The 25,417-nt window shown below is 49.0% G+C and overlaps 2 protein-coding genes across 4 annotated transcripts in view; one reads left to right on the forward strand and one right to left on the reverse strand.

Annotated features, from left to right (window-relative positions):
• SLC25A25 (solute carrier family 25 member 25) overlaps positions 1-19,250 on the reverse strand; it is a 33,187-nt gene extending 13,937 nt beyond the window's left edge. Inside the window, exon 1 of one of the 3 annotated variants that reach the window (XM_032634905.1) lies at positions 18,831-19,250. In XM_032634905.1, coding sequence (XP_032490796.1) covers positions 18,831-19,085 — 255 coding nt within the window. In that variant the 5' untranslated portion in view covers positions 19,086-19,250. Of the gene's footprint in view, positions 1-2,953; positions 3,571-18,830 lie in introns of those variants that run through there. The other 2 variants (XM_032634909.1, XM_032634906.1) reach the window with 2 other exon arrangements.
• A 230-nt stretch (positions 19,251-19,480) lies between these two features.
• On the forward strand, positions 19,481-24,991 carry NAIF1 (nuclear apoptosis inducing factor 1). Its single transcript, XM_032636246.1, has 2 exons — positions 19,481-20,797; positions 22,444-24,991. Exons 1-2 carry the CDS (start codon positions 20,287-20,289, stop codon positions 22,914-22,916), a joined length of 984 nt encoding a protein of 327 aa, XP_032492137.1. The 5' UTR covers positions 19,481-20,286; the 3' UTR covers positions 22,917-24,991.
• The last annotated feature ends 426 nt before the right edge of the window (positions 24,992-25,417 follow it).

Raw genomic sequence — 25,417 nt, forward strand, 5'->3', positions numbered from 1 at the left:
TTCACACCAGCTCCCGGTGCTTCTGGAGGCCCAAGTAAAGTGCTCTCTCCCACTCCTGCCATCGACACGTCTTCTCTGCTATCTTTACCTGTTCTAATTTTGTGACCCAGATCTACTTTTGTTTCCTTTCTTCCAGTGTCCATTCCTGTAACAACCAGTACTCAGAAACAATGGCAGCCACTCCAGATGCCTTAGAATTCAGTGGCATTCGATTTCCCTTAATCTGCTAAGTAGCAGTTCCTCTCACAAGCACCTTCTCACCCTCAGATCTGCGCATGCCCCCACCCCACCAGCTTTCCTTGTTCTACCACTGTTTCATGCCAAAGATCCCCGTAAGTGCCGGAATACCATGAGTAACAACAGGGCAGGTAAGAGTACCTCTGGGAGCGTGGCATTAGCTCATACAGTATTTCCACCGCACCCCGCCCCCGCCCCGCCAATGACTCAGACCAAGCCAAAAATATTAATAAATTGCCAGCATCCAGCTATTCTAGCCCCACCCACCCGTAAGGCCCTCGAGCCTCATTTGCTGCTGTAGCCGTAGTGTCATTTGATGATCGGGTTGCCATGACAGCCCAGTGGAGCCGGTTTCCAATGAAACCTGCCTGCACTTGGCAATTAGACACACAATGAGCAAAATTCTCTGAGCTTCTGAGAAGACGGCCCCTCAGGATTTGAAAGCTTGAATGCCGCTCAGGGCACCTCCCACTCCAGACTAATGGCTTTCTTCTCCAACTGCAGATCGACTGTAAGACAAAGATAAGGGGGGAAACTGGAACAGTTCTGAGAATAAAAGCTGGCCGGAACCTGGCTCACCAGCAGACATATTTAAGAGAGAAATGAGAGTCGAACAAAGTAGCGCCACTGGGAAACTTAGAAGGCGGAGAACCAAAGTGAACATCTCTGCGAGGTTCCCATGAGGTTGTGGCAGCGTCTGCCGGAGAGAAATGGCGAGCCAGGCCCCACCGGCCCGCGATCCCAACCTCCAACCCCTACCTTCAAGAGCAGCTGTGCTGGAAAAGGACGCACGCTGCTGAAACACTCTTCCAGTTCTTAATATGTCTGCCTTTAAAGGGTCCACACACCGCCCAGAAGCGCTTTCTTGCTTGTTTCAAACCAAAACCAGCTGACGCACCTCCCTCTTGGGGCTCCCCACACCCCCAGGCAGCTGATCCATCTCCCTTCTGGGGAGAAGTGTCAGTGAGAGGTGTGGGTCTCAGGTTCAGCCCGCCTTGCTCCCGATTCTGTAGGCCAGGAAAGAAGCCGTTCAGAACAGTCCTGATGCCAGGCCAGCCCAGGGGGAGGGCTGACAAGAGCTGCCAGTTGGTGTGAGTCTGGGAAGTGGAGCAGTTAATTATTAAAGTCAAAAGTGGGTGAATGGGCTTCCCTGGTGGCGCAGTGGTTGAGAGTCCGCCTGCCGATGCAGGGGACGCGGGTTCGTGCCCCGGTCCGGGAGGATCCCACGTGCCGCGGAGCGGCTGGGCCCGTGAGCCATGGCCGCTGGGCCTGCGCGTCCGGAGCCTGTGCTCCGCGGCGGGAGAGGCCGCAGCACTGAGAGGCCCGCGTAACGCAAAAAAAAAAAAAAAAAGTGGGTGAATTTAAAAGGAGCCAGCCAGTCCCTTAAGCCCTTGGCCGTAAGGCAAGCAGGTCTGGAGATAAAAGTTCCTCATAATAGATAACGCCACAGCCATTTCCGAGCTCCTGTAAAATGATCAAAAGGTAGAAAGCGACACCTGTCACATCTCAGGCACAGTACAGATGCCGAGACCCCTGTCGCCCCGGGTGAGCCCATCACAGACTAAGGATTCTCCTCAATGCTTAACCTGAAACCACTGCAAAAGTTGTTGCATCAAAAGTTCCTCCCACTTAGCAAAGGAAAAATGAACATCCATTTCTTAAATGCAGTAGTTCAATTCAGCAGAACCTTTTTTGGACTCTACAGTGTACCACACACAGGGCAGAATCTCCTTCCTTTTTCCAGTTCATTTTTATCCTGAGAAAGGAGAAAAGATTCAAAATAACCAAGCCTCAGGAGGTGAACAAGGTTCTCCTACCACAGGCAGGAGAAATCACAGCCAAATAGCCTTTCTGTTCTAACCCTGAGAACTCGACTGGTCCCATTAAAAACGGCTTTCTTAAGGGAAGATGAGGGCAGTACATGGCAAAGTTCCAGGTAGACTGAAATGAAATCTCACCTCTACCCCATCTTAACTGTTTAATCCCGGGCAAATTACTTAACCTTTCTGCACCTCAGTTTCCTCATCTGTGAAATGGGGGTGCTACCACTTACCCTGGTTCTTGTGAGGATCAGATGACATAAGCCACGCTCAGGGCACGAAATGGACGGAAGGCCCCAGCGCTCAGCAGACCCGCAGACCCGTGAGGAGTGCCGGCCTCCGTGCACTGAGACTCCAGCCTCCACTCTGCCTCATCGCTCCCTTTCTCCCAGAAAGAAAGGCAAGACGGGTCCCCTGCCCACCAAGGCAGAGGGTCTGACTTTTGGGATGCAGAGCAGGCTGGTCCTCCCCAGCTCCCGGCAGCTGGGTTCACCTTGGAAGGTTTGCTCTGTTGCCCGCTGAGCTCCGTCCTCCCTGTGCTGTTTAAACAGGCTAAGACCTAAGACACGGTGTAATTGTTTGTCCCTGCCTTTCAAATGGCTTTCTGGGGCCAAAGAGACAAATCCTAAGGTAAATCTTCCATTGCATTCAACCTTCCTTCTTCAAATGGCCGTGCTGAAGTGGTCACAATTGGGTAATAAAGCTTTTGCAGTGGCCACAGAAAGATTCTGGACTGGAGCTGGGCTTCTTCATTGTCTAACACTTCTCCCCAGGCCCCCGGTACCAAACGGATTCATTCATAAGTCCTCTCTTCCTCCCCCACACTCCAGCTTTTTCCAGGAAAATGATCCTAGGCTAGCCCCTAACCTAGGAGGTCCTCTCGACATTGCCATTACCTTTGGAAACTGCTCTGCGGGTCCGACCACCAGCAAGATGGTGGGTCTCTTTTCCGTGGCCTCAGCCCTTCCGTCCTGTTTCCCCAAAAAGCTTGGCATCTGGGCTCCCCGTGCCGGAGCCGGGGTGCCTCTGACTTCATTCCCGCTCCCCTCTCTGGAGCCTTGGCACCTGGCCCTGGGGAAGAAGCTAGACAGAAAATGCCACAGCATCTGCAACATCACGGCTTCCTCCCCACGTCGCCGACGGTGACCGTTCACTTTTGAGGAGGGATGTGACCACAATACCAAGGGTCTCTGGCTACACAGCTGCTTGGACGACTAGCCTGGGGAGTTGTAAGGCTGGCAGCTCTGCATGCAGTGGCTGTTTCCTGCCTTCTCAAATTTGCTAGCACTGCTGTCGTGCCTGGCCTGAGAAGCAGCTCACTCTGAAAGCCCCGCCGGGTCGCTGACAACGAGAGAGCAGCTGGAGCTTCTTCAATAAAAACTCACTTTTGCAGGTGGACGGTGATCAAATGCTTGGCTTTTTGAAAAAAGGAAAAAAGCGATAGCCCAACAGACCTCTCCCGGAGGCAGAAGCAACTTCGAGCTCCCAATTATTCAGCTGTCCTCGCTCAATTAATGATCATCACGCAAGTGAGGACCCGAGCATCCAGCCTGCATTCTCACTGCAGCAGGGCGCGGCCAATCACCTCTGCCGACACTACCGAGTTCATTATCCCCACCAGCAACATCCCTCCAATCACAGCCGACCGATTCCCTGCATGCAGCCGGCAGTTCTGCAGGGAGGTGCCCGCGGTAACCTCCAGAGGAGCTTCCAGTCTCACAGAATCCACCTTGAGCTGGCTGGTCCTCAAGAGTCCAACTTCCTTCTCTCCACCTGGCTGTTTCCGGGATGACATTCCCCATCAAGTTTAGCACAATCAAGAGATCCTGGCAACACTTCCTAAGACATCTAGCAACACTTTCCCTTGTTCCATTATCCCATTCTCTGCAACTGTGTGTAACACAATGCACACCATACCACAGCCACTTCTCTGTGTCTCGCTCTACAAGATGAGCTTCCTGGGGACAGGGACCAAGTTGCAGATCTTTCTACCCCTAGTGCCCAGAACCAGGCATAGATGAAGTCTGTGGGCTGAAATGAGCAAATGATCATGAACAAAAGGGAATTAATCTTTGGTCATTTGTTTCTTAGTTTCCTGGCAGACAAATGCAGTGCCGGGTCATCCCTCACAAAGGTAACCCTTTGATACGGTGTTCACAGCCATTATTTTGAAAACAAACACAGCATGAAAAAAGTTTAATAGACCGTGTTGGGGAGAGTATAGAGAAACATATACCCTCATACGCTGCTATGAGAGTGTAAATCAGTATAATCCCTCTGGAGAGCAATTTAGTCACAGCTACCAACATATCAAAAGCACAAACGCTCTGACACAGCAATTCCACTTTTAGTGATTTATCCTGCAGATATATTTGCACATGTGGGAAATCACATATACAAATGTGATATATATGGGATACATACGTGTGATAAAATATAAGGATATTTTTTGCAGCCTGATTTACAATAGCACAGGTTTGGAAACAATGTAAAATTCTTTAGAAGGGGAGTAGGTTGTAAATGAATGCACAACCACAATGGAGCCCTAGGCAGCTGTCAAAAAGAGTAAGGCAGCTCTACACCTACTATTATGGAATGACTTGAAAATATCTTGTTAGATGAAAAGAGCAAGGTGCAGAAGAAAGGGGATAGTTTGCTGCCATCTATTTCTAAGCTTGTGTACGTGAAGAATCTCTCTGGAAAGACGAACTAAAATTGAAGAGACTGTTTGGGGTGGGGTGGGGGGGAACTTCGGGGTTTGAAGGAAGAAAGATAGATGGGAGGTTTATTTTCTTTGAATATCCTCTTATATCTAGTGAAACCAAATCATGAGCATGTATGACCAGGCACACATGTGTGCATACATACAACCGTTATTTAAAAAGAAAACACGACAAGGGAAAGCAAGACGGCATGCTTGTTTGAAAGTTGAGGAACCCGCATCAGTTGCCCTCTCACTGGATATACAGAACAACTTTACCTGGAAGCAGTTTTGTGTGTTGATTAAATGTCTAGTCTTTGGAGCCAGATCCCAGGTTCAATCCTGGCCATCACTTACTGGCTGTGTGATCTTGGTCAAGTTACTTTACCTCTCTGTGCTTTAATAGCCTCATGTGCAAAATGAGGATAGTAACAGAACCCTATCATTACTTCACAGAGTCGGTTAAAGACTACATGAAATAATGTACAAAGCTCTTAGAACAGTACATATTAGCTATTTTATCTAGAAAATGATTGTGAGGGACTTCCCTGGTGATCCAGTGGTTAAAACTCCACGCTTCCACTGCAAGGGGCATGGGTTTGATGCCTGGTGGGGAAACCAAGATCCCACATGCTGTGCGGTACAGCAAAAAAAAAAAAGAAAGAAAAAGAAAAGAAAGTGATTGTGAGTTCAGGGTCTTCCCTGGTGGCACGTTGGTTAAGAATCCACCTGCCAATGCAGGGGACATGGGTTCAAGCCCTGGTCCGGGAAGATCCCACATGCCACGGAGCAACCAAGCCAGTGTGCCACAACTACTGAGCCTGCGCTCTAGAGCCCGTGAGCCACAACTACTGAGCCTGTGTGCCACAACTACTGAAGCCCGGGCACCTAAATCCCATGCTCCACAACAAGAGAAGCCACTGCAATGAGAAGCCTGCACACTGCAACGAAGAGTAGCCCCTGCTTGTAGCAACTAGAGAAAGTCCACACGCAGCAACAAAGACCCAACACAGCCACAAATAAATAAATAAATAAATAAATAAATAGAAAATGATTGTGAGTTCATAGAAATAAATAGCTTTAATACTAAAGAAGAGCCAGTCCAGAGCAAAAATCCCTATATAAATAAGTAATCCTTTAGTGAAAATTAATCTTCTTTTAGGCACTGAAAATCTGGTGAGTTGGGGGAGATGGTGATGTTTTAGGCCCCCATCTACAAACATGAGATAAATCCCTTATTGAGGAGGTTACTGGCTTTTCATTTAATGGACTACTCTGTACCACGGAACTGAGTTATGAACTCGGGGGGTGAGGGGGTTCTAGCCAAGATGCAGTAACAGGAACCAATTCACCTTCCTGCCTGTAACAACTTAAATTTCTGAAAAAACAAATTAAATTTCTGAAACCCAGTGATAAAAAGGAAAATATTAAAAGCACCTTAAGAAAAAGACCCATTACAGAAGAACAAAAACAAGAATGACAGGGGGCTTTCCATCAGAAACTGTTAATCCAGAATTTTATACTTAGAAAAATACCTTCCCAAAGGAAGGCAAAATATACGAGAATGGTTTTCAAGACACTGGACATTAGGCAACGAAGGGCAGTGATTCCTGAGATTTCTAAACACATGAGCCCCTCAACTGCCCAGGCTTCCTGCCTGGAGTTTCCAGGATATGGTACAGAGAGTGGGTACCCAGCAGAGCCCAGTAGTCTCCCTATGTTGAAGAGAAGGAGCTGGGAGGCCAGGACAGCTAGAGTTTGCAGGACAGAGTACCAGAGAAGACAGAGCTACACAGACAGCAAGCTCTGGAGCTCTGCTGAGGGCCCCCCAAAATCAGAGCAAGTGAGTATGAGGAAACTGCCTGTGGGTGGGGAAGGAACCAGCCAAAGGCATCACAGGGCTAAGAATAGTTCCTGTTCCCACCAGCTGGAGTGGAAAAACCTCATAATATAGGAAGGTTCCTCAGAAGGTTTTGCCTCAATAGTGGGGCAAAACTGGCCCCAGACTAAATGCTGTTCTTGCCTGACTAACAAAGCTTTAAAAAGCAGGCTCGGGGCTTCCCTGGTGGCGCAGTGGTTGAGAGTCCGTCTGCCGATGCAGGGGACGCAGGTTCGTGCCCCGGTCCGGGAGGATCCCACATGCTGCGGAGCGGCTGGGCCCGTGAGCCATGGCCGCTGAGCCTGTGCGTCCGGAGCCTATGCTCCGCAACGGGAGAGGCCACAACGGTGAGAGGCCCGCGTACCGTAAAAAAAAAAAAAGGCAGTCTCGGAAAGGGTCAAACTGTTTCTGAATCACTGCATCCCAGAATAAAGCTCAAGAATATTTATAGGAATACAAAGATATCCAAGATAAAAATCCCATAAAAAATTAACAGCCTAATGCAAAGAAGCAGGAAAAGGTGACCCATGATGAGAAATCAGTCCATTGAAACTGATCCAGAAATCACGTGTATGACAGAATTGGTACACAAGGATATCGCAAGTCATAACTGTATCCTACATGCTCAAGAAAGATCAAGAACGTTAAACAGAGACATTGCAGATACTCTAGAAGAAAACTACAATGTCTGAGACGAAAAACACACTGGATGGTTTTAATAGCAGATTAGACAATGCAGAAGAAAAGATTAATGAACTTGAAGACACAGCAATAGAAACTTTACAAAATGAAACACAGAGAGAAAAAATAAAACAATACAAAAAAATGAAAAATGCATTAGTGAGCTGTGGGAGAACTGCTAATAGACTAATATACACCCAACTAAAGTTCAGGAGGTGGGGACAGAACAAATATTTAAAGAAATAATGGCCAGATTTTTTCCAAATTTATTAAAACCTACAGATCCAAGAAGCTCAGCAAACCCCAAGCATAAAAAACATCAAAACAAAACAAAACAAAACAAAACAAAAAACTACACTCAGGCACATCACAGTTAAATTTCTGAAAACCAGTGATATAAAGGAAAATCTTTAAAACACCTTGAGAAAAAGACCCATTACTTACAGAAGAACAAAAACAAGAATGACAGGGGGCTTTCCATCAGAAACTGTTAATCCAGAATTTTATACCTAGAAAAATACCTTCCAAAAGGAAGGCAAAATAAACACTTTTCAGACATACAAAAGCTGAAAGAATTTACCACCAGCAGATCTGCATTACAAGAAATGTTAAAGGAATCCTTCAGATAGAGAAAAATGATAACCAGATGAAGAATGGAATGAAAGGAATGAAGAGCACTAGAAATGGTAATTGTGTGGGTAGATGGAAAGAACTTTTTCCTTATTATTTAAATCTCTTTCAAAGATAAGTGACAGTTCGGACTTCCCGGGTGGCGTGTGGCGGGTGGCGCAGTGGTTAAGAATCCACCTGCCAATGCAGGGGACATGAGTTCGATCCCTGATCTGGGAAGGTCCCACATGCCATGGAGCAACTAAGCCCATGAGCCACAACTACTGAGCCTGCACTCTAGAGCCCGTGAGCCACAACTACTGAGCCCATGTGCCACAACTACTGAAGCCCGCGTGCCTAGAGCCCATGCTCAAGAAGAAATCAAAAGAGAAATTAGAAAGTATTTTGAATGGTGTGAAACCACAACACAGCAAAACTTGTGGGATGCAGCCAGAGCAGGCCTTAGAAGGGAATACCTACATCAGAAAAGAGAGGTATCAAATCAATGACCTCAGTTTCCACCACAAGAAACCAGAAAAGAACAAATTAAACCCAAAGTCAGCAGAAGAAAAGAAATAATAACTAGGTGAGGAAGAGACCAGGCCTTATCTATCCTAAAATCTCCCCTGACCAGCACCTAAGACAGGGATCAATGAAAATCTGTTCAATTTGCATACTTTGCCAATATTTTTATTTTAAAGCACCTTTGATCTCCTTGTGGGTTAATGCAGTACATCTCTTTCCTTACACCACAGTATCGCCTAAACCACCAATATCTGGTAGAGATCATTAGTTTCTTTTGCTATTACTATAATACAATTCCACCTCACTTAACTTTCTTGGGTATGAGGGACCACCCATATCCAGAGACAGGGCTGGCAAGCATAACGCTCCAGTAACTGTAGATTTATAAACATCCACAGAACCTGGTTAAGCTGAGGGTAATCACCTGCAGAAGCAACCCACTCTTCCAAGAATCTAGAAAATAGAGACTTGGGGATAAAACTGTGTCACAAGATCTCCCGTACTTTTCAGAGAAAACAAATTCTAATGGAATGAACCCCCCGCGGGAACCCATTCCAAATTATCCTGATGAATTGCCCAGGGTATAAAAGCCCCTGGGACATCACACAGAAGGACAACTGCAGATTCCTGAGGGCGTCTTATAACAGGGCAGAGAGCTCTCCCCATGTCCCTTGTTTACAAGTTTCACTACCTACTACCCATCTATCTATCTTAGAATTACAATTAGCATTCAGAAGAGATGTCGTCAAAGGGAAGACCACCAAGACTTTCTTTTTTAACTGAAAAATGAAGTCAGATTTTATTTGACAGAGAGTCAAATGGATTTGACTTGAAAATGAAGACTGGCTTGGCCAATAGGTTATATGGAAGGCATTTTCCATAAACTGGATGAGTCAAATCTGCAAAACTCTTAGGTTTTGATCAAAACCAAAACCGACAAACTAAAACATTTAAGGCAGATACACAGTATGCCAGAAATTATACCCTCTGCAGCTATTAAACCTATGACAAAAATGTTTAGATGTCAACTTAACGTGCAACGGGGTACACTGGTTTTTAAAATCCTTTTCGGGTACTTCCCTGATGGTCTAGTGGTTGAGAAACTGCCTTGCAACGCAGGGGACGCGTGTCCGATCCCTGGTCAGGGAACTAAGATCCCACATGCCGTGGGGCAACGAAGCCTGCGAGCCGCAACAAAGATCCTGTGTGCCGCAACGAACACTCGACGCAGCCAAATAAATAAATAAATAAATAAATATTTTTTTAAAAAAATCATGAAATAAAAAATAAAATCCTTTTCGGATGGTACAGGAGCAAAAGAGTTTGAAGGATCTCTTTATACGTTGGTAGTAACGATTTGTCATTTCAAAGGCACCACTGTGGCAGGTGACTATCCTTCTCTGAAATCAATCAACCGGAGAATTTAAACGCTTAGATCCTGGGTGCTGTCCTGTGCCGTCCCATGGCAGCAGTGGTTTCAGGGTGTCAGACAGGACTATTAAACAGCCTCATGCCCTCGACTCAGCCCACAATTAGACAATGAAGAGGAGCCAGGCACCAGCCTCATTTGGCACTGAAGACGACAAAACTGCAGTAATGAAAAAGGTGAAATCCCCTAATCTATTTCCATTTTAGGAAGTAAAACCAGAAAATCTAGCTTTGGCCAAAACTCCCTGAAGGGGACTCCTGTGACTGTGGAAAAGAGAAGTGCCCCACCGAGAAAACAGTCTCTTGGATGCTTATTTATTCCTGGTGAAAAGCCAGTCTCCATTGAGTCTTATTTATTCCTGGTGAAAAGCCAGTCTCCCAAGTTCAAGGTCAATGCCTGCTAACAAAGATGTCTTTTTCTTTTCTCTAAAAGAAAGTTAGGGGCTTCCCTGGTGGCGCAGTGGTTAAGAATCCGCCTGCCAATGCAGGGAACAGAAGTTAGGGCCCTGGTCTGGGAAGATCCCACATGCCGTGGAGCAACTAAGCCTGCGGAGTAACTAAGCCCGCGCGCCACAACTACTGAGCCTGTGCTCTAGAGCCCGCGAGCCACAACTACTGAAGCCCGTGTGCCTAGAGCCCATGCTCTGCAACAAGAGAAGCCACTGCAACGAGAAGCCCACACACTGCAATGAAGAGTAGCCCCCCGCTCGCCACAACTAGAGAAAGCCTGCATGCAGCAACGAAGACCAAAGGCAGCCAAAAATAATAAATTAATTAAATAAATAAATTTTTAAAAAATAAAAGAAAGTTAGGGGTGTACAAAATTAACCTGATTTTAAGTATAGGATTTTGAGATGTAGCACATAAATTAAAGATCTGTAGAAACAAGAGACCACATAGAAACACAGCATACTTTCTCTTCTTTTTCTGCTCTTATAGGAGCCTGATTCTCCTTTCAGATTAGATAGATGCCAAGGGGGGCAGGGGGAGAATATGGTATCGAAGCCGGCATGTAAAACACCCAATCACCTTAAATAATCAGAATTTCCCAACCAACCCAAAACTGACCAGTAGGAGCCAAACCACTGGTACATGTTCAGCCCACTTGTGGCAGCCACGCTTTCCTTATTCGCTCTTTCTCTGCTCCCACGTGAAAAGGCAAACTAGCAGATTTATTATTAAAGGAACACTAAATGTTTGTGGTTTCTTAAAGCTGACTTCAGGATCACACTCTAAAACTGAGATCATCTGAATGAGTGAGAATGGAACTGTCACCAGCTGCTTACTCTGTCCTCGGGGAGGACCTCAGAGAGAAGAGCCCAGACACAGGCATGAAGCCCACCGGATGGACAGCTGCCTTCAGCAAATATACATCAGAGCTGCTCAGGGTGTGAAGGGCAGCTGGGAGAATTCTGTGTAAGAATGACTGGTTTATATCGTCAGCACTTAGAAACAATTCAGAAAAGGCATTTTTTAAGCTGTAGAACTATTTACCAGATCCTATTTTTACTGCTTATATAGGTTAAAGAAGAGACTCTAGCAAAAAAAATACATCCAAGACATAAAGGAAAAAAGTTAACCACGTCCATAAATGCATCACTAAAGGCTTTTATAAGAACGTAATCTCTCCCTGTAGTGCTTCTGTAAGACCCTGGACAAGTCATTTAACCAGAAGTGACGGTGGGGAAAGGCCAACAGGATGGTGAAGGTGGGCACAGTAGCGAGTTGGTTTTAACCAACAGGAATCACTGTTACAGACCAAAGGCAAGGATTCAACACTTTGTGCTTATTCTGGGTGATCTAAACCATTCCCTGCCCTTTTTTTCCCCTTTTTTTTCATCACTGGCATTTCTTTTTTTTGCGAGTTTTCTCACACAATGGAGGTGGTTTTCCCTGTGTTTGGTAAGAAGAGTCACATCAGACTCCAGCCCAGGAGGAGGGAGGGCTGGAGGAAAGGAGGCAGGAGGCCAGGGGTAGATGGAATGTGGAAAGCTTCACAAAGCAGCAGCAGGAACAGGGACAGCCACCGGCTCCAGTTTCCCCTGGACCCTGGGAAAATAAGCCATGACTCACCTCCTTTGCAAGCTTCCCAGCCGAGTTTAAAGCAGATAAGAAGCTCCTTCTGTCCTACCTTTGTTATTCATTTATTTTAAAGGAAGGCGCACTTCAAGACAATAAATTCTTTTTTTAGGTTTTGTGTTGAGTCTTTTATAGACCAGAGCATACCTATCATTTCAGGCCCTGCTTCCTGAGCACTATGGGGGGGTCTTAAAACGCTCAGCTGGTGTCATGGCACAGATACTTCCTTGTCACAAACTGTGAAAATAAAGGCCTCAAAGTTTTATTATTATTATTTATTTTTATTTTTTTTTGGCTATGTTGGGGCTTTGTTGCTGTGTGCGGGCTTTTCTACTTGCGGTGAGCAGGGACTACTCTTCGTCGAAGTGCACGGACTTCTCATTGTCGTGACTTCTCTTGTTGTGGAGCACGGGCTCTAGGCACGTGGGCTTCAGTAGTTGTGGCATGCGGGCTCAGTAGTTGTGGCTCGCGGGCTCTAGAGCACAGGCTCAGTAGTTGTGGCGCACGGGCTCAGTTGTTCCACGGCATGTGGGATCTTCCCAGGCCAGGCATCGAACCCATGTCCCCTGCATTGGCAGGCTGACTCCTAACCACTGCGCCACCAGGGAAGCCCAGGCCTCAAAGTTTTAAGGATTAGTTAAGTACCTCCAGCCACGGAAGGAAGGAGGCAGTGTATGTTGAGCTAAATTGGGCAAAGTCCAAATCCTGGGTTCTGCCACTGCCTTTGCTTTCAACCAGCCTCAGTCCCACTTCTACACACTAATGAGGTGACTGACATAATCTCCAAAGGTTTTAATTAAGCTCTACTTGAAGCTTCCATTTTCACAACCTCAAAGTGAACTCTATATTTGAGAAAAGACCATCTATGGCTCATGAAACGGGCAACAGGCTGACAAGAGCGGTGCTCAAGGGGGCCCATTTCCATCCAGGGAAACATTTGGGCCAAAGACATCATTGGGTGTAGAGTGACAAGACCCCTTCTTAGAAATCTCCTGCCACTGGGGTTTCTTTTTCTTTTCTTTTTTTTTTTCTGTTTTAATCTTCCTTAAAGCAACAGGGCCTGGGCTTTCCGCAGCCCTGTCAGCTGACAGGAGACTGTGCTCTCCCTGGGTGCTACACACCCTTTATTACTGACACACCCTTTATTACCCACATCCCCCAGACCTTCTCCTTCTTTCTAGCCCACTTTTTTTTTTTTTTTTTTTTTTTTGCGGTACGTGGGCCTCTCACCGTTGTGGCCTCTCCCGCTGCGGCGGAGCACAGGCTCCGGACGCGCAGGCCCAGCGGCCATGGCTCACGGGCCCAGCCGCTCCGCGGCATGTGGGATCCTCCCGGAAAGGGGCACAAACCCGTGTCCCCTGCATCGGCAGGCGGACTCTCAACCACTGCGCCACCAGGGAAGCCCTCTAGCCCACTTTTCACCTTAGAAACCTAAGAAAAAAATGTAGAGGATACGACCAACTGTGGGCATCTTATTTTCAGACTCGATGGGGGGACAAGTCACTTTGTATTGAACCCTGTCCCAGGTTCTTTGTACTTCTTCTAATTCAGTCCCACAAAAACCCACTGAAGTAGGTATTCCTACCACCAAGATAAGGAGGCTGATAAGACTTGGAGAGGTTGGGTAACTTGCTCAAGGTCACATGGCTTGCAAGCAGCACAGACAATACTTGAACCCAGGTTTACATTATACCACAAAGACTGTACTGGGTTATTTAAAGAAGTCTTATTGAGATATAATTTGCATACCATACAAATCACCCATTTGAGTGTACAATTTGATGGCTTTTAGTATATTCATAGATATGTGCAACCACCACCATGGTCAATTTTAGACCATTTTCATCACCTCAAAAAGAACCCTCGGGCTTCCCTGGTGGCACAGTGGTTAAGAATCCGCCTGCCAATGCAGGGGACACGGGTTCGAGCCCTGGTCCGGGAAGATCCCACATGCTGTGGAGCAACTAAGCCTGTGAGCCACAACTACTGAAGCCCGCGTGCTGCAACTACTGAAGCCCGTGGGCCTAGAGCCAGTGCTCCGCAACAAGAGAAGCCACCACGATGAGAAGCCCACGCACAGCAATGAAGGGCAGCCCCCTGCTCGCCACAACTAGAGAAAGCCCACACGCAGCAACAAAGACCCAACACGGCTGAAAATAAATAAATTAAATAAATAAATTAAACACCCCCCAAAAAATAAACCCCAGACCTATTATTAGTTATCCCCTTCCTAGCTCTCCGTTCCCCTCTGCTCCCAGGCCTAGGCAACCACTAATCTACTTTCTGTCTCTACAGCTTTCCCTATTCTGGACTTTCATAGAAAATGGATCATGTAATACATATGGTCTTTTGTGACTGGCTTCCTTCGCTTCGTGTTATGTTTCCAGGGAAAATCTGTAGTCTAAACTCCAGGGCACACTGCCTCAGGGAAGGGACCATGGGGTGTGGACAGCATACCATGGAAGAAATCTACTGCTTTGAGCAGCAGTGGAGATTACAGAGGATCGCTGTTTTCAGATAAGACAGCTCTTTTCAAGGACCCTTGGACCACGTTTCTGGGCTGCTCCTGAAGGTACCCTTGGGGCAAATGGGTAGCAGATGCAAGCAGACGGACTTCAGTCTGATCTAAGAAAGAACTCACAAGGGCCCCGACTAGGTCCACAAAGGAATGGGCTGGGTGACCGACCCTCTGTGAAGGATGCCACAGGAGGAATGCCTCCCACACTGGGTGGGAGGCTGGCCTATGATGGCCAGTGACCCGTCCGAGACTAAATTCTTCGGTTCTGTGAAATTCACACTGGTAGAAGAAATGGTTAACAAATGAAAAGTCTGCTCAGATTTAGTTTAATGAGACTAGTCCTCTCTGAGTACAGTTTTGTTCACTGAATTCATCCCGCGGCTGTGTACTCAGCTGGGCTAGAAATGAATACCAGCAAAATATTTGTTCTTCTCATTCCCCCGTGGTTTGTGTGAGGCTTCAACAATTGATGGCTCTTTGAACATCCAAGGAATTCATCCACTGAAGGTCCAGATCAGGCCCACTCTGGTAGATTCTTATTTATCACTCAGTCTTAGGATCAGGGTACTTGGCTCCACCTTTGCAGATATCAATTAATTTTTTTAAAAGTATTTATTTATTAGTTATTTTGGTTGCGCCGGGTCTTAGTTGCGGCACGTGGGATCCTCGTTGCGGCATGGGGGATTCTTAGTTGTGGCATGCAGACTTCTTAGTTGCAGTATGCGGGATCTTTTAGTTGCGGCATGCATGCGGGATCTAGTTCCCTGACCAGGGATGGAACCGGGGTCCCCTGCATTGGGAGTGTGGAGTCTTACCCACTGGACCACCAGGGAAGTCCAGATATCAACTAATTTTTTTAAAACATCCTCTAGTTGACTTGATAATTCCTCCAAGCCAGGAATTTTACAATACAACACAATCAGTTTAATATGTGAACTCAGTCCAGTCTGCAAAGAGCATTTTTCTTTTTCTAATGTGTCATTCTGTTATACCAAATTATGTCTGCCCCTTTTCTACGGAAAAGGCTCTTTTTCTGTAGACTGTCTTACCTAAGTCCAGCTACTTATGCAAATACCTGTCCCACAAATGGCCAAACGCTGAAAAGGTATAGAGTTCAACAGTACTGTCCGATTAAGCAATCCAACTTGATATTAATGACCTTCCATTCGATTATCTCAGGTCAACAGAGACTGCCTCCTATATACTGCTCTGGTCAAGGAGAGAATTAGGGCAGGGCAGATTCTCATTTTTGACAGGATCATCTCTGGATAATCCTGAAACCTATTTTGGGAATAACAGATGTGGTTCTAAAAGGATTGCTCCTCAAGTTCTCCCCAAAGCCCAGTTTGTGAGGCTCAAACTGGATGGTACATATGCAACCTCAACCCCTCCATCTTCTACAATCCTCACCTCCATCAAACAGCAGCCCCTTAGGAGAGCCCCACAAGCCTCAGCTGAAGGAACAACTGATGACATGTAACACAGCCTGTGTTCTTTCCCTAATTGGCTGCCTGAGTTCTAACCTATGTTTTAAATTTGTTTTCAGACAGAGATTTTGTTTGGTCACATGAAAATGCCTTAAATAGGCAATGCTATAATTAGCTCTAGCTGAAGTCTCATCTCCTAAAGTTGCTACTGTTGTCATCATCTTTTTTCTGTCTTTAATAAACTCTTCCCTTCTTTAGTCCCAGGACAGGCTTCTTGCTCACATGCTCTTTACAAAGAAAATTTCTCTGGCTGGCTGCCATCGGTTTCTCTGCCCACTGCCATTTTTTTAAAAAAAATATTTATTTATTTTTGGCTGCGTTGGGTCTTCGTTTCTGTGCAAGGGCTTTCTCTAGTTGCGGCGAGCGGGGGCCACTCTTCATCGCGGTGCGCGGGCCTCTCACTGTCGCGGCCTCTCTTGTTGCGGAGCACGGGCTCCAGACGCGCAGGCTCAGTAGTTGTGGCTCACGGGCCCAGCTGCTCCGCGGCATGTGGGATCTTCCCAGACCAGGGCTTGAACCCGTGTCCCCTGCATTGGCAGGTGGATTCTCAACCACTGCGCCACCAGGGAAGCCTGCCCACTGCCATTTTAAGTAAATTTTTCTCGACTGTCCCAATTTCTTCTGAAACAAAGGCAGATGCCAAAAATCGCTGGTTCTTTTCTAAAGAAAACTTGACCCAGTGGTGGTTAGCTAGTGGGAGGCTTTGTGTAGTCACAAGGCCTTGGTTCACCCATCACCCACTGATAAGCCCTTCACAGCTGATCCCTGTGCAAACCCTAGCACCTCAGACTGGTCCTGTGGGTTATCTGAAGCAGCTACCGAAGTCTGATGTTGTGTTTTTCAATGCCTATTCCCATGGCAGATAACCCATTTTGAACTGAAGGGCCCCCAAATTCTCTTTTGCCTTTGCTACTTCTGCAAAACTGCAGCGCTACTTCTTCTGCATGTAGCTAATTCTGATACTACTGCAACAGGAAGTGGTATGGGGTTCGTGAGGCAGGGTGTCTTCCTGTTGCCCAGCTATTCACAAAAAGGCAGGTCCTCTCTCTAATACTTAAACCATTCGCCACAGACTAGCCTGTGCTCCGCCACAGGTAATAAACAAATAAAATGGGTCATTCCCAATCTCTCAAGGCTGTATAATTTCACATTCATAAGCTGAGAGTAGAAGTAGTCCACACTAAAGCCATACACCGAAAGGATGAAAAAGAATTGTTTCAGATGGTAGAACTTAGTCACAGAGTTAAAGATTTTAGAGCCAATGTGACCCTGACGGGCTAGGCTCCCTTTGGCTAATCTAAAAGGTTTCCTTTCAATACTGGAAAGAAAAATGATCACCTTCTCCTTATTTGCCCTTAGAAATTTACTGCCAAAAAAATGGATTAGGATCAATATCAGATGTGCCATGAACTGAAAAAACACTGTGACTCCAGGTGAGGCACAAAGCATGGTATAAACACTGAATACACTCCCGTAGCCAAGAGCCCTCGATGCTCCTGGTGGCATATGCCAGGTGGGTAGGTTCATAAAAGCAGAAAGGCTCTCCTAGGCCCACACCTCCCTAAGCCCATAAGACACAGACCCTCTGAGTTCAGCCATCCTATCTTTCCAAGTGACTTATTCATCAGTTATGGATTGGAAAATACCCAGCTCACAACACCATTTTGTGTAAAACTCACTTGAAAAGACTTTAAAAAAAACTTGTCTCTAAGCCTGTTGGAATTAAATAGCTTGGGTGTTGATCCAAGATATTCTGGATATGAGTTAAAAATTTTATGTATACCTACCCAACAAACTAATTGGTCTAACTCACTGGCGTTTTAACAAAAATATTTTTCACACTTAGCTATGAGATTCTGTAATTGCGGTATGTACAAATGGACCAAAGGAACTAACTTAGAAGAGAAACAATTTACTTAAAATACTCAGTAGTCTTCCTCCAGGCTATACATCAGGCTAAGCCACAATAAATAAAATACCGGAAAAGGGCAGCTACAGCTACAAAGTCAGATAGGAAAACATACCATGAGAGACAGAAGGGGAAGAACCAGCCTCTGCTCGAGGTTTTTACACAGAAAGGACAACACATCTCTGTCCCCTCTTCCCCCTTGGCCAGGTGCCCACTCTAGGACAGGGGGAAAAAATCCCCTCCTAGGTGGGCCACACTTTCACTTTTACGAAGAATTTTCCCCTAGATTCTTTCATGCTAATCTGTAACCCTGTAAGAGATCACGATCCCATTTTCTGGACAGGCATGTCAAATGGGGGATGAATCCAACCCATGAGAACTGTCAGTTCTCACCACCCACATGTCACGATCTGCCTGAAACCTCAGTTCCCATTTTTTCCAACTCCCACATGCTTCTGAGAGGAACGAGATCAGGGCCCACCACTGGCATGGAAACGAGAGGGGAGGGAGGGGTGCTCCTGGAGGAGGATGGATGAAACCATTAATGATGGGTAGAGGGGAGCATCAAAGCTTAGTCCTGAGGTCAGAAGGTGACATAAGCCGAACTCTTGAGACTTGGCCTTCTACTCTGGGGAAAGCCCCAGCAAAAAGGGGCTCTTCTACCATCAGAATGCCCAGAAGGTGCCCACCTGTACCCAGGGAGAGCCTTTCCCCCTGGCCCAAGCGCCCACAGAGGCCAAGAAGGAGCTCTACTCCCCACAGGGCATAAATGGGGTGTCCGTCTGTCACTCAGGAGGTCCCAGCCAGTCCGAGAGGCCGTCCACCAAGCCTGCCAAGCTCCAAGGTACTGCCAAAGAAGCCGGTCGTGCAGACCAGACCTGTCACCTGGACCTCCCGGAGGTGCGGGGGCACGAAGGGGTCCCCTCCCCGCCCATGCGGACGGTGCGTGTTGCCTACCTGGAGCTCGCCCTCTGTGCGGTGCAGTCCCAGGCGCCCAAGTCCCACGGCCAGGTCGTTGACACACAGGCCGCCGTCGCGGTTGACGTCGAGAGTCTGGAAAAGGCTCCAAAGGCGCAGCCGGTGGTCCGGGCCCCCGCAGACGGCGCCGCCGCAAGGGTCAACGGACGCCGGCGATGAGGCGGACGACGAGGCGGCGGCGGCGGCCTCCGGCGGCGGGGAAGCCACGCAGCGGCACAACACACTGCTCACCATCGGGCGCGAGGCGGGGGTGACTGGCCGGCGGGGAGAGCGCGTTAGACACGCCGGTGACCTCAGTCCACTAGCGCGGGCTCCGAGGTGCCGGCAAGCTGGCGGGATGGGCAGCTTCCGGGAGCCCCGCCCCGCCCCGCCGCGCGCCGCCTGGATGGCCGTACCCCCAGGCACGACGCCGACCAGTCACAGACCCGGAGGGCCACCCGGAGGGGCGGAACCTCCCACCGAGGACTGCCCACGCAGGCCTTGACTACCCGAATCAATGGAGAGGGCGGGGCGATTCCCCGCTCAGCCTGGGGCAATTCAAACTGAGGGAGGCGGGGATTGGCTGAGCCGGGCAGGAGAGAGGAAATCACGGTGCGATAGGCATAAGTCATGTGATTGGCAGGCGGAAGGCCCCCGCGTCCTAGTTCCATTGAGAAACGCTGTTTAGACGGCGAAATCGTAAGGATGGGAGGGGCCGTCGTGTAAGGAGAGATCGCAGTCTCCGGTGGGAAGTAGGATTTGCGTGAGGAACAATTGTGAGCTGCGGTTGCAAGGCAGAGTTTGCGCCATTGGGTGGAACTGAAAATTAACTGGCTAACGGCTCAAGACCGAAAGCACTAGGAATCCTCAGGAAGCCGGGTTTTGGTAACCTAACTCCCTAAAATCACCAATAAAATAGCTGAATTTAACGGCGTAAAAGTCGTAATACTGATGATTGAACGACAGGACAACTTTCCAATGGAAGTGAGTAAAGGCTAGGTTGGGTGGAGCGCTCTGTAGCGACAGACACACCTTTAGACCAATGATCAGGCCAATTCCAGTAAGTAGGCATGCTCTTTAGCTGAGCGACAGATCGAAAGAACTAGTGATCGACGTGATATCTGAGCCGCGACCAACCGGGAGGGCGGGTCCCCCTGGAGAATGGCTGCGAGGCGGGAAGAGGGGAAGTGGGCGGATCTCCGCACATCCCGGCGGAAGAGGCAGATTCAGGAAGCCATTACGCAGCTGGCTGGCAGCAGCTGGGCCGGTCGGGGCTGGGCCCTACGCACTTTGCGTAGCAAGGGGGGTTACCGAAGGCCTGGTACTTGGCCTTGGACAAGGCCGGCCTATCCCCTGTAGGGGGGGTGGGTGAGGAGAAAGGCTGAGGAAGGCGAGAAGGGGAACTGGGGCAGTTAGGGGATTATAGTTTCTTTAAAAAGCAAGGTGGGGAGAGGCCATGGCCGTCCCAGCCAAGAAAAGGAAAATGAACTTTTCTGAGCGAGAGGTGGAGATCATCGTGGAGGAGTTGGAACTGAAGAAGCACCTGCTGGTGAACCACTTCAACGCTGGGGTCCCTCTGGCTGCCAAGAGCGCGGCATGGCATGGCATCCTGAGAAGGGTCAACGCCGTGGCCACCTGCCGCAGGGAGCTGCCTGAGGTCAAGAAGAAGTGGTCTGACCTCAAGACCGAGGTCCGTCGCAAGGTTGCCCAGGTCCGGGCGGCTGTGGAGGGTGGTGAGGCCCCAGGGCCCACTGAGGAAGACGGAGCTGGTGGGCCTGGGACAGGTGGTGGCAGTGGCGCTGGTGGCCCAGCTGTAGCCCCCGTACTGCTCACCCCCATGCAACAGCGCATCTGCAACCTGCTGGGTGAGGCCACCATCATCAGCCTGCCCAGTACCACAGAGATCCACCCCGTGGCCCTTGGACCCACGGCTACTGCAGCCGCAGCCACGGTCACCCTGACACAGAGTGAGTGACCTCTCCCACCCAGTCTGACATGCCTAAATGGGAAGGGCCAGCAAGAGCTGGGGCAGCCCAGGGAAGGTTGGCTGCCAAGGGTCAAAGGTCAAATGGGAGTCTTGGAAGACCATGAGGCCTTCCAAGAGATCCCCAGACAGAAGTGATCCTGTTCTCTCTGGGACTTCCTCAGCACGCAGTCTGGACTTCTGACGGGCTGGCTTGCTCTCCACTGTTTTGCCACCATTCATGTCCATGACTGAACTGTGTGGTCCTTGAAGACAGAGACCATGTTTATATCTCCACAGGACTTAACACAGGGCCTAGCACCTAGTAGGCAGTCAGGATATATTTGTTGAATAAATAGGTAGGTGGACGTCGATTCTGGACAAAGACATTCCGGTTTTCAGTGTGGTGAACGTTCGTCAGGCACAGCTGAGGAACCTCATGGTTCCAGGTGTTAATCTACCCTTCTGTTCCCTCATCAACCATTAGGGCAATTCTGTGCCAAACCCTGGGCTCGGCACTGGGATTACCAAGGTGTCTAAGAGATAGGCCGGTTATATTCTAGTAGGACAGATAAGACGAATATATGAATAACTGCACTGTCAGTTGGGAGAACCTAAGGACTCAGAAGAGAAAGGGGGCTTCCTGGTGGGGTTGGGGGCACACAGTGGATGTTGGCATTAAAGGGTGGAGAAGACTGACCTTTCCCACATGCTTGGAGGCCCAAACAGCCCAGCTAGAATGGCTTCAAAGGTTCTCGTCTATGAATGACAACGAAACTGGTTGGTTGGACTTTTTAGTTAGATAAAGGTTTGCACCAATGACTGTTAAGTGCTCTTTGTGATAGGCTGGGAACTGTTTCGATCCGTGATTCTCAGTGGGGCTTGGGGGAATTGGGTGTGTGTGTGTGACTGCCATAACCCCACAGTGTCATATTTCTCAAGGATATGGACGTGGGAAAGGGGATCAAACACTGGTCTAAATCAGTTGCTATTCTGGAAGAGGGAGGACCTTTAGGTATTCCATTGACCAAGGTGGTCAAGGAGACAGGGAGGCATTTATTGGGCACTTTAGCTAGTGCCTTCCCACTCCCACCTCCTTTTCTGCTTGGCCGTAAAAGACATGGAAGTCAAGAAAGCACTGGAGAAGGCCGGACCAGTGGGGCACTTCGGGGAGCTTGTGGCCCTGCCTTTATTAGCCAGAAGCAGCTCAGTGGGGTGATTATGAACACACTGGACGCTGGTGTTGGGGGAGACCTGCATTTCTTCCTGGACCTGATGAATCAGCTGACCTTAGGCAAGTCATTCCATGTTTCTGGGTCTACCTCCTCTCTGAAAATGAATGTGACAGTATCTACCCCTTGGTGTCGTTATGAGGATTCATGGAGCTACTGAGTGCAAAGGGTTAGCACGTAGTAGGCGCTCTACATTTTTTGCTAGTCTTACTATTAGCACCTTTGCTTTTGCCAGATCTGGGGCTGGCCCTTTGGTTATTAAGTAGATTAAGATTCTAAACCCCTTAGATTCTAGATTTATATATGAAAGGCTATAAAGCCAGGGGAGGGCTTAATGGCCTCCTCCCCACCCCACATGGCTAGCCTCACTCTTTCTAGAAGGTGACCTGCCACTGCCTTTGCTCTTTCTTCCCCACAGTCCCCGCAGAGACCACCTATCACACGCTGGAGGAGGGAGTGGTAGAGTACTGCACGGCCGAGGCCCCCCCACCCCTGCCAGCGGAGGCCCCCGTGGAGATGATGGCCCAGCATGCCGACACCTCAGTCAAGCCGCAGGCGCTCAAGAGCCGCATAGCCCTCAACTCAGCCAAGCTGATCCAGGAGCAGCGGGTCACCAACCTGCATGTGAAGGAGATTGCCCAGCACCTGGAGCAGCAGAATGACTTGCTACAGATGATCCGTCGCTCCCAGGAGGTGCAGGCCTGTGCCCAAGAGCGCCAGGCTCAGGCCATGGAGGGCACCCAGGCGGCCCTGAGTGTCCTCATCCAGGTCCTCCGGCCCATGATCAAAGATTTCCGCCGCTACCTGCAGAGCAACATGCCCAACCCCACCACTGCCTCTGACCCTGGACAGGTGGCCCAGAATGGGCAGCCGGACAGCATCATCCAGTGAGGGCAGGGGTCGAGCCAGCCTTCCGCTGTGAATGGATGACACCACGTGGTCTTGTAAGTGGGTTGTGTGGTTGGCCGCAGTCTAGGCCTGGCCATGTGGACGGCTCCCAGTTTGATAGACATTTAGGGGTCCACGGTTTCCGAGAAATGAAGCAGACTGGGAAGAAGAATTTGTTGGGTTCCTGGGACCCAAACTCTCTTCCCCCTACCCCTTGAGCTGTCCTGCTAAGAACCTGAAGATTGGCTAGGTGGGGGTCAGGTGCTGGTGATGGGACCCATATTGTCATGAGCCAGGGCTTGTGACATGACCCAGACTTGGACTAGGACAACTGTCGGCCCTCACTGGGGACCATCTCACAGCTTGGGGGTCTGTGCGGAAATACCCGCCCCCCACCCAGGTGCCGTCCTTTGGAGTAAGATAACATCAGTGGTGCTGGCAGTAGCACAAAAACATCTTCTTCCTCCCCTTGGGAGGCAGAGTGACAGCTGGGCCTGAGGAGGAAACTCCACCCTTTTCTCCTTCTCACTGTGCCTCAGTTCTCAGGGGACTCTAGTTAGTGCCGTGCTGTCCCCCCACCCACTGCACCCGGGCACAGCAGGGGCCCTGTTAGTGCCCTGGGCTGCCCCTGCTGTACACCCAGGCTGCAGCCGGTCGGGCTCAGGAATTCTGTGTGTGGTGGGGACAGGTTGGTCGCCATCTGGTCTTCCACTGCGTCCCCAGGCAGCCCTCTGGTGGTTTGTCCCAACAGCTTTTGACTCAGGTCGAGTATCAGGCTTTGGGTGCTGTAAATTTTACTTATTGCCCCACTGCAGTGGGTCTGAGGTGACCTGTTGGCTCCTTCCAGAAGGCTTGCTGCAAGCCGGTTGTATTTATTCTGTTCATGAACCCCTCTGGGAAGGTTTCCGAGGGCAGCTCTGGCCACGCCCTTCCTCCTTTCCTCTCTACTGACTGTGCATTTCCAAAACTCAGTGCAGAAAACAGCCTGCTCAGCATCACACCCTGGACTCCCTTCTCACAGTATTCAGCGCCTTGTGTTCTTGTGAGACTCCCACTGACTGGTTAGGTGACTCTGAAGGCCTGATTGGCCCTGAATGTATGCAGTGGGAGAATTGAAACTAACCTAAGAAGTGGGACCTTGGACTTCTGTGCTCGGGGAAGAGCAGACCGACCTCAGAGTGCCGAAGGAAGTGGTGTTCACTGTTCTGTCTTGATGCTTCCTCCCCATGTGTAAGGACTTTACCCAGATGGCATTTGTCTGTTTCATTTTCAGAATCGCCATCAATTACCGAGACCCTTGAATCTTTCCCGATCATTTCCCAAGTTTGCCATTTTGCTGCCGAGGCCTTGGCCACACGTGACCGATGGTTAAAACTCAAGGCTCCAGGGCTCCCCTGGTGGCGCAGTGGTTGAGAGTCTGCCTGCGATGCAGGGGACACGGGTTCGTGCCCCGGTCCGGGAAGATCCCACATGCCGCAGAGTGGCTGGGCCCATGAGCCATGGCTGCTGAGCCTGCGCCGTCCGGAGCCTGTGCTCCGCAACGGGAGAGGCCACAACAGTGAGAGGCCCGCATACCGCAAAAAAAAACCCCAAAAAACTCAAGGCTCCAGAGCTCAGCTAAACAACAAAGGTGCTGCCCTTCTGGGCACGTTAAGAATCGCTCAGCTCCACTGCTGCAATTACGGGAAGATGCCCCCAAAGATGGCTGGGAGGTGACTGCTTTACCACCATCCTCTCTGCGGGGTACATGTGCAGTGCCAGCTACAGAGCAGTGGAGAGGAATCAGGCTGGTGAGGGAGTTGGGTGGCAGAAGGAAAGGTCTTCTCAGTGTGGCTGGAAAGCAGCAGCCCCTGGCATCCTGGGGGCCCTCCCTCCATGGAGCCTGATGGCCCCATCAGGGTAGCTTCAGGGACTTCCTGAGGGTTTGCAGCTTGGTTTGATTTTTCTCTGGGGTTGGCAATCTGAGCCAGTATTGTGTCTGTTCCAACTGGGTATAAAGAGGAAGCTTGGATCACTTCAACTGACTGGTTCTCTCCAGATCATAATTTTAAATTAAAGAAATATCACCTTTTTTGATATACATGTCTGTGTCTTCATTGGTTATATATAGAAGAGATAGGGGCTGGCAGAGCAGAGGCTCACAGGTCAAATCCGGGCCGCCCACCTGTCTTTGTAAATAAAGTTTTATTGGAACACAGCCATACCCCTTCTTCTGCTTAATGTCTGGCTGTTTTTCTGCTACAATAGCAGAGTTGAGTAGTTGTGACAGAGCACCTGGCCCACAAGCCAAAAGTATTTACTCTCTGGTCCTTTCCACAAAAGGCTGCCTATCCCTGGTTTAGGGCAGTGTCTCAAACTCTGGATGAGAATTACATGGGGTGTTTTTAATATAACCAATCCCTGGCCTCATCTAAAACCTAGAAGAGACTCCTGGAGGGAGAGCTCTAAGAATATGCATGGTAAACAAGTTCTCTGGGTGATTCTGATATTTTCTGAAGGTTAAG

The sequence above is a fragment of the Phocoena sinus genome, chromosome 6 (assembly GCF_008692025.1).
Source record: "Phocoena sinus isolate mPhoSin1 chromosome 6, mPhoSin1.pri, whole genome shotgun sequence".
Classification (NCBI taxonomy): Eukaryota; Metazoa; Chordata; class Mammalia; order Artiodactyla; family Phocoenidae; genus Phocoena; species Phocoena sinus.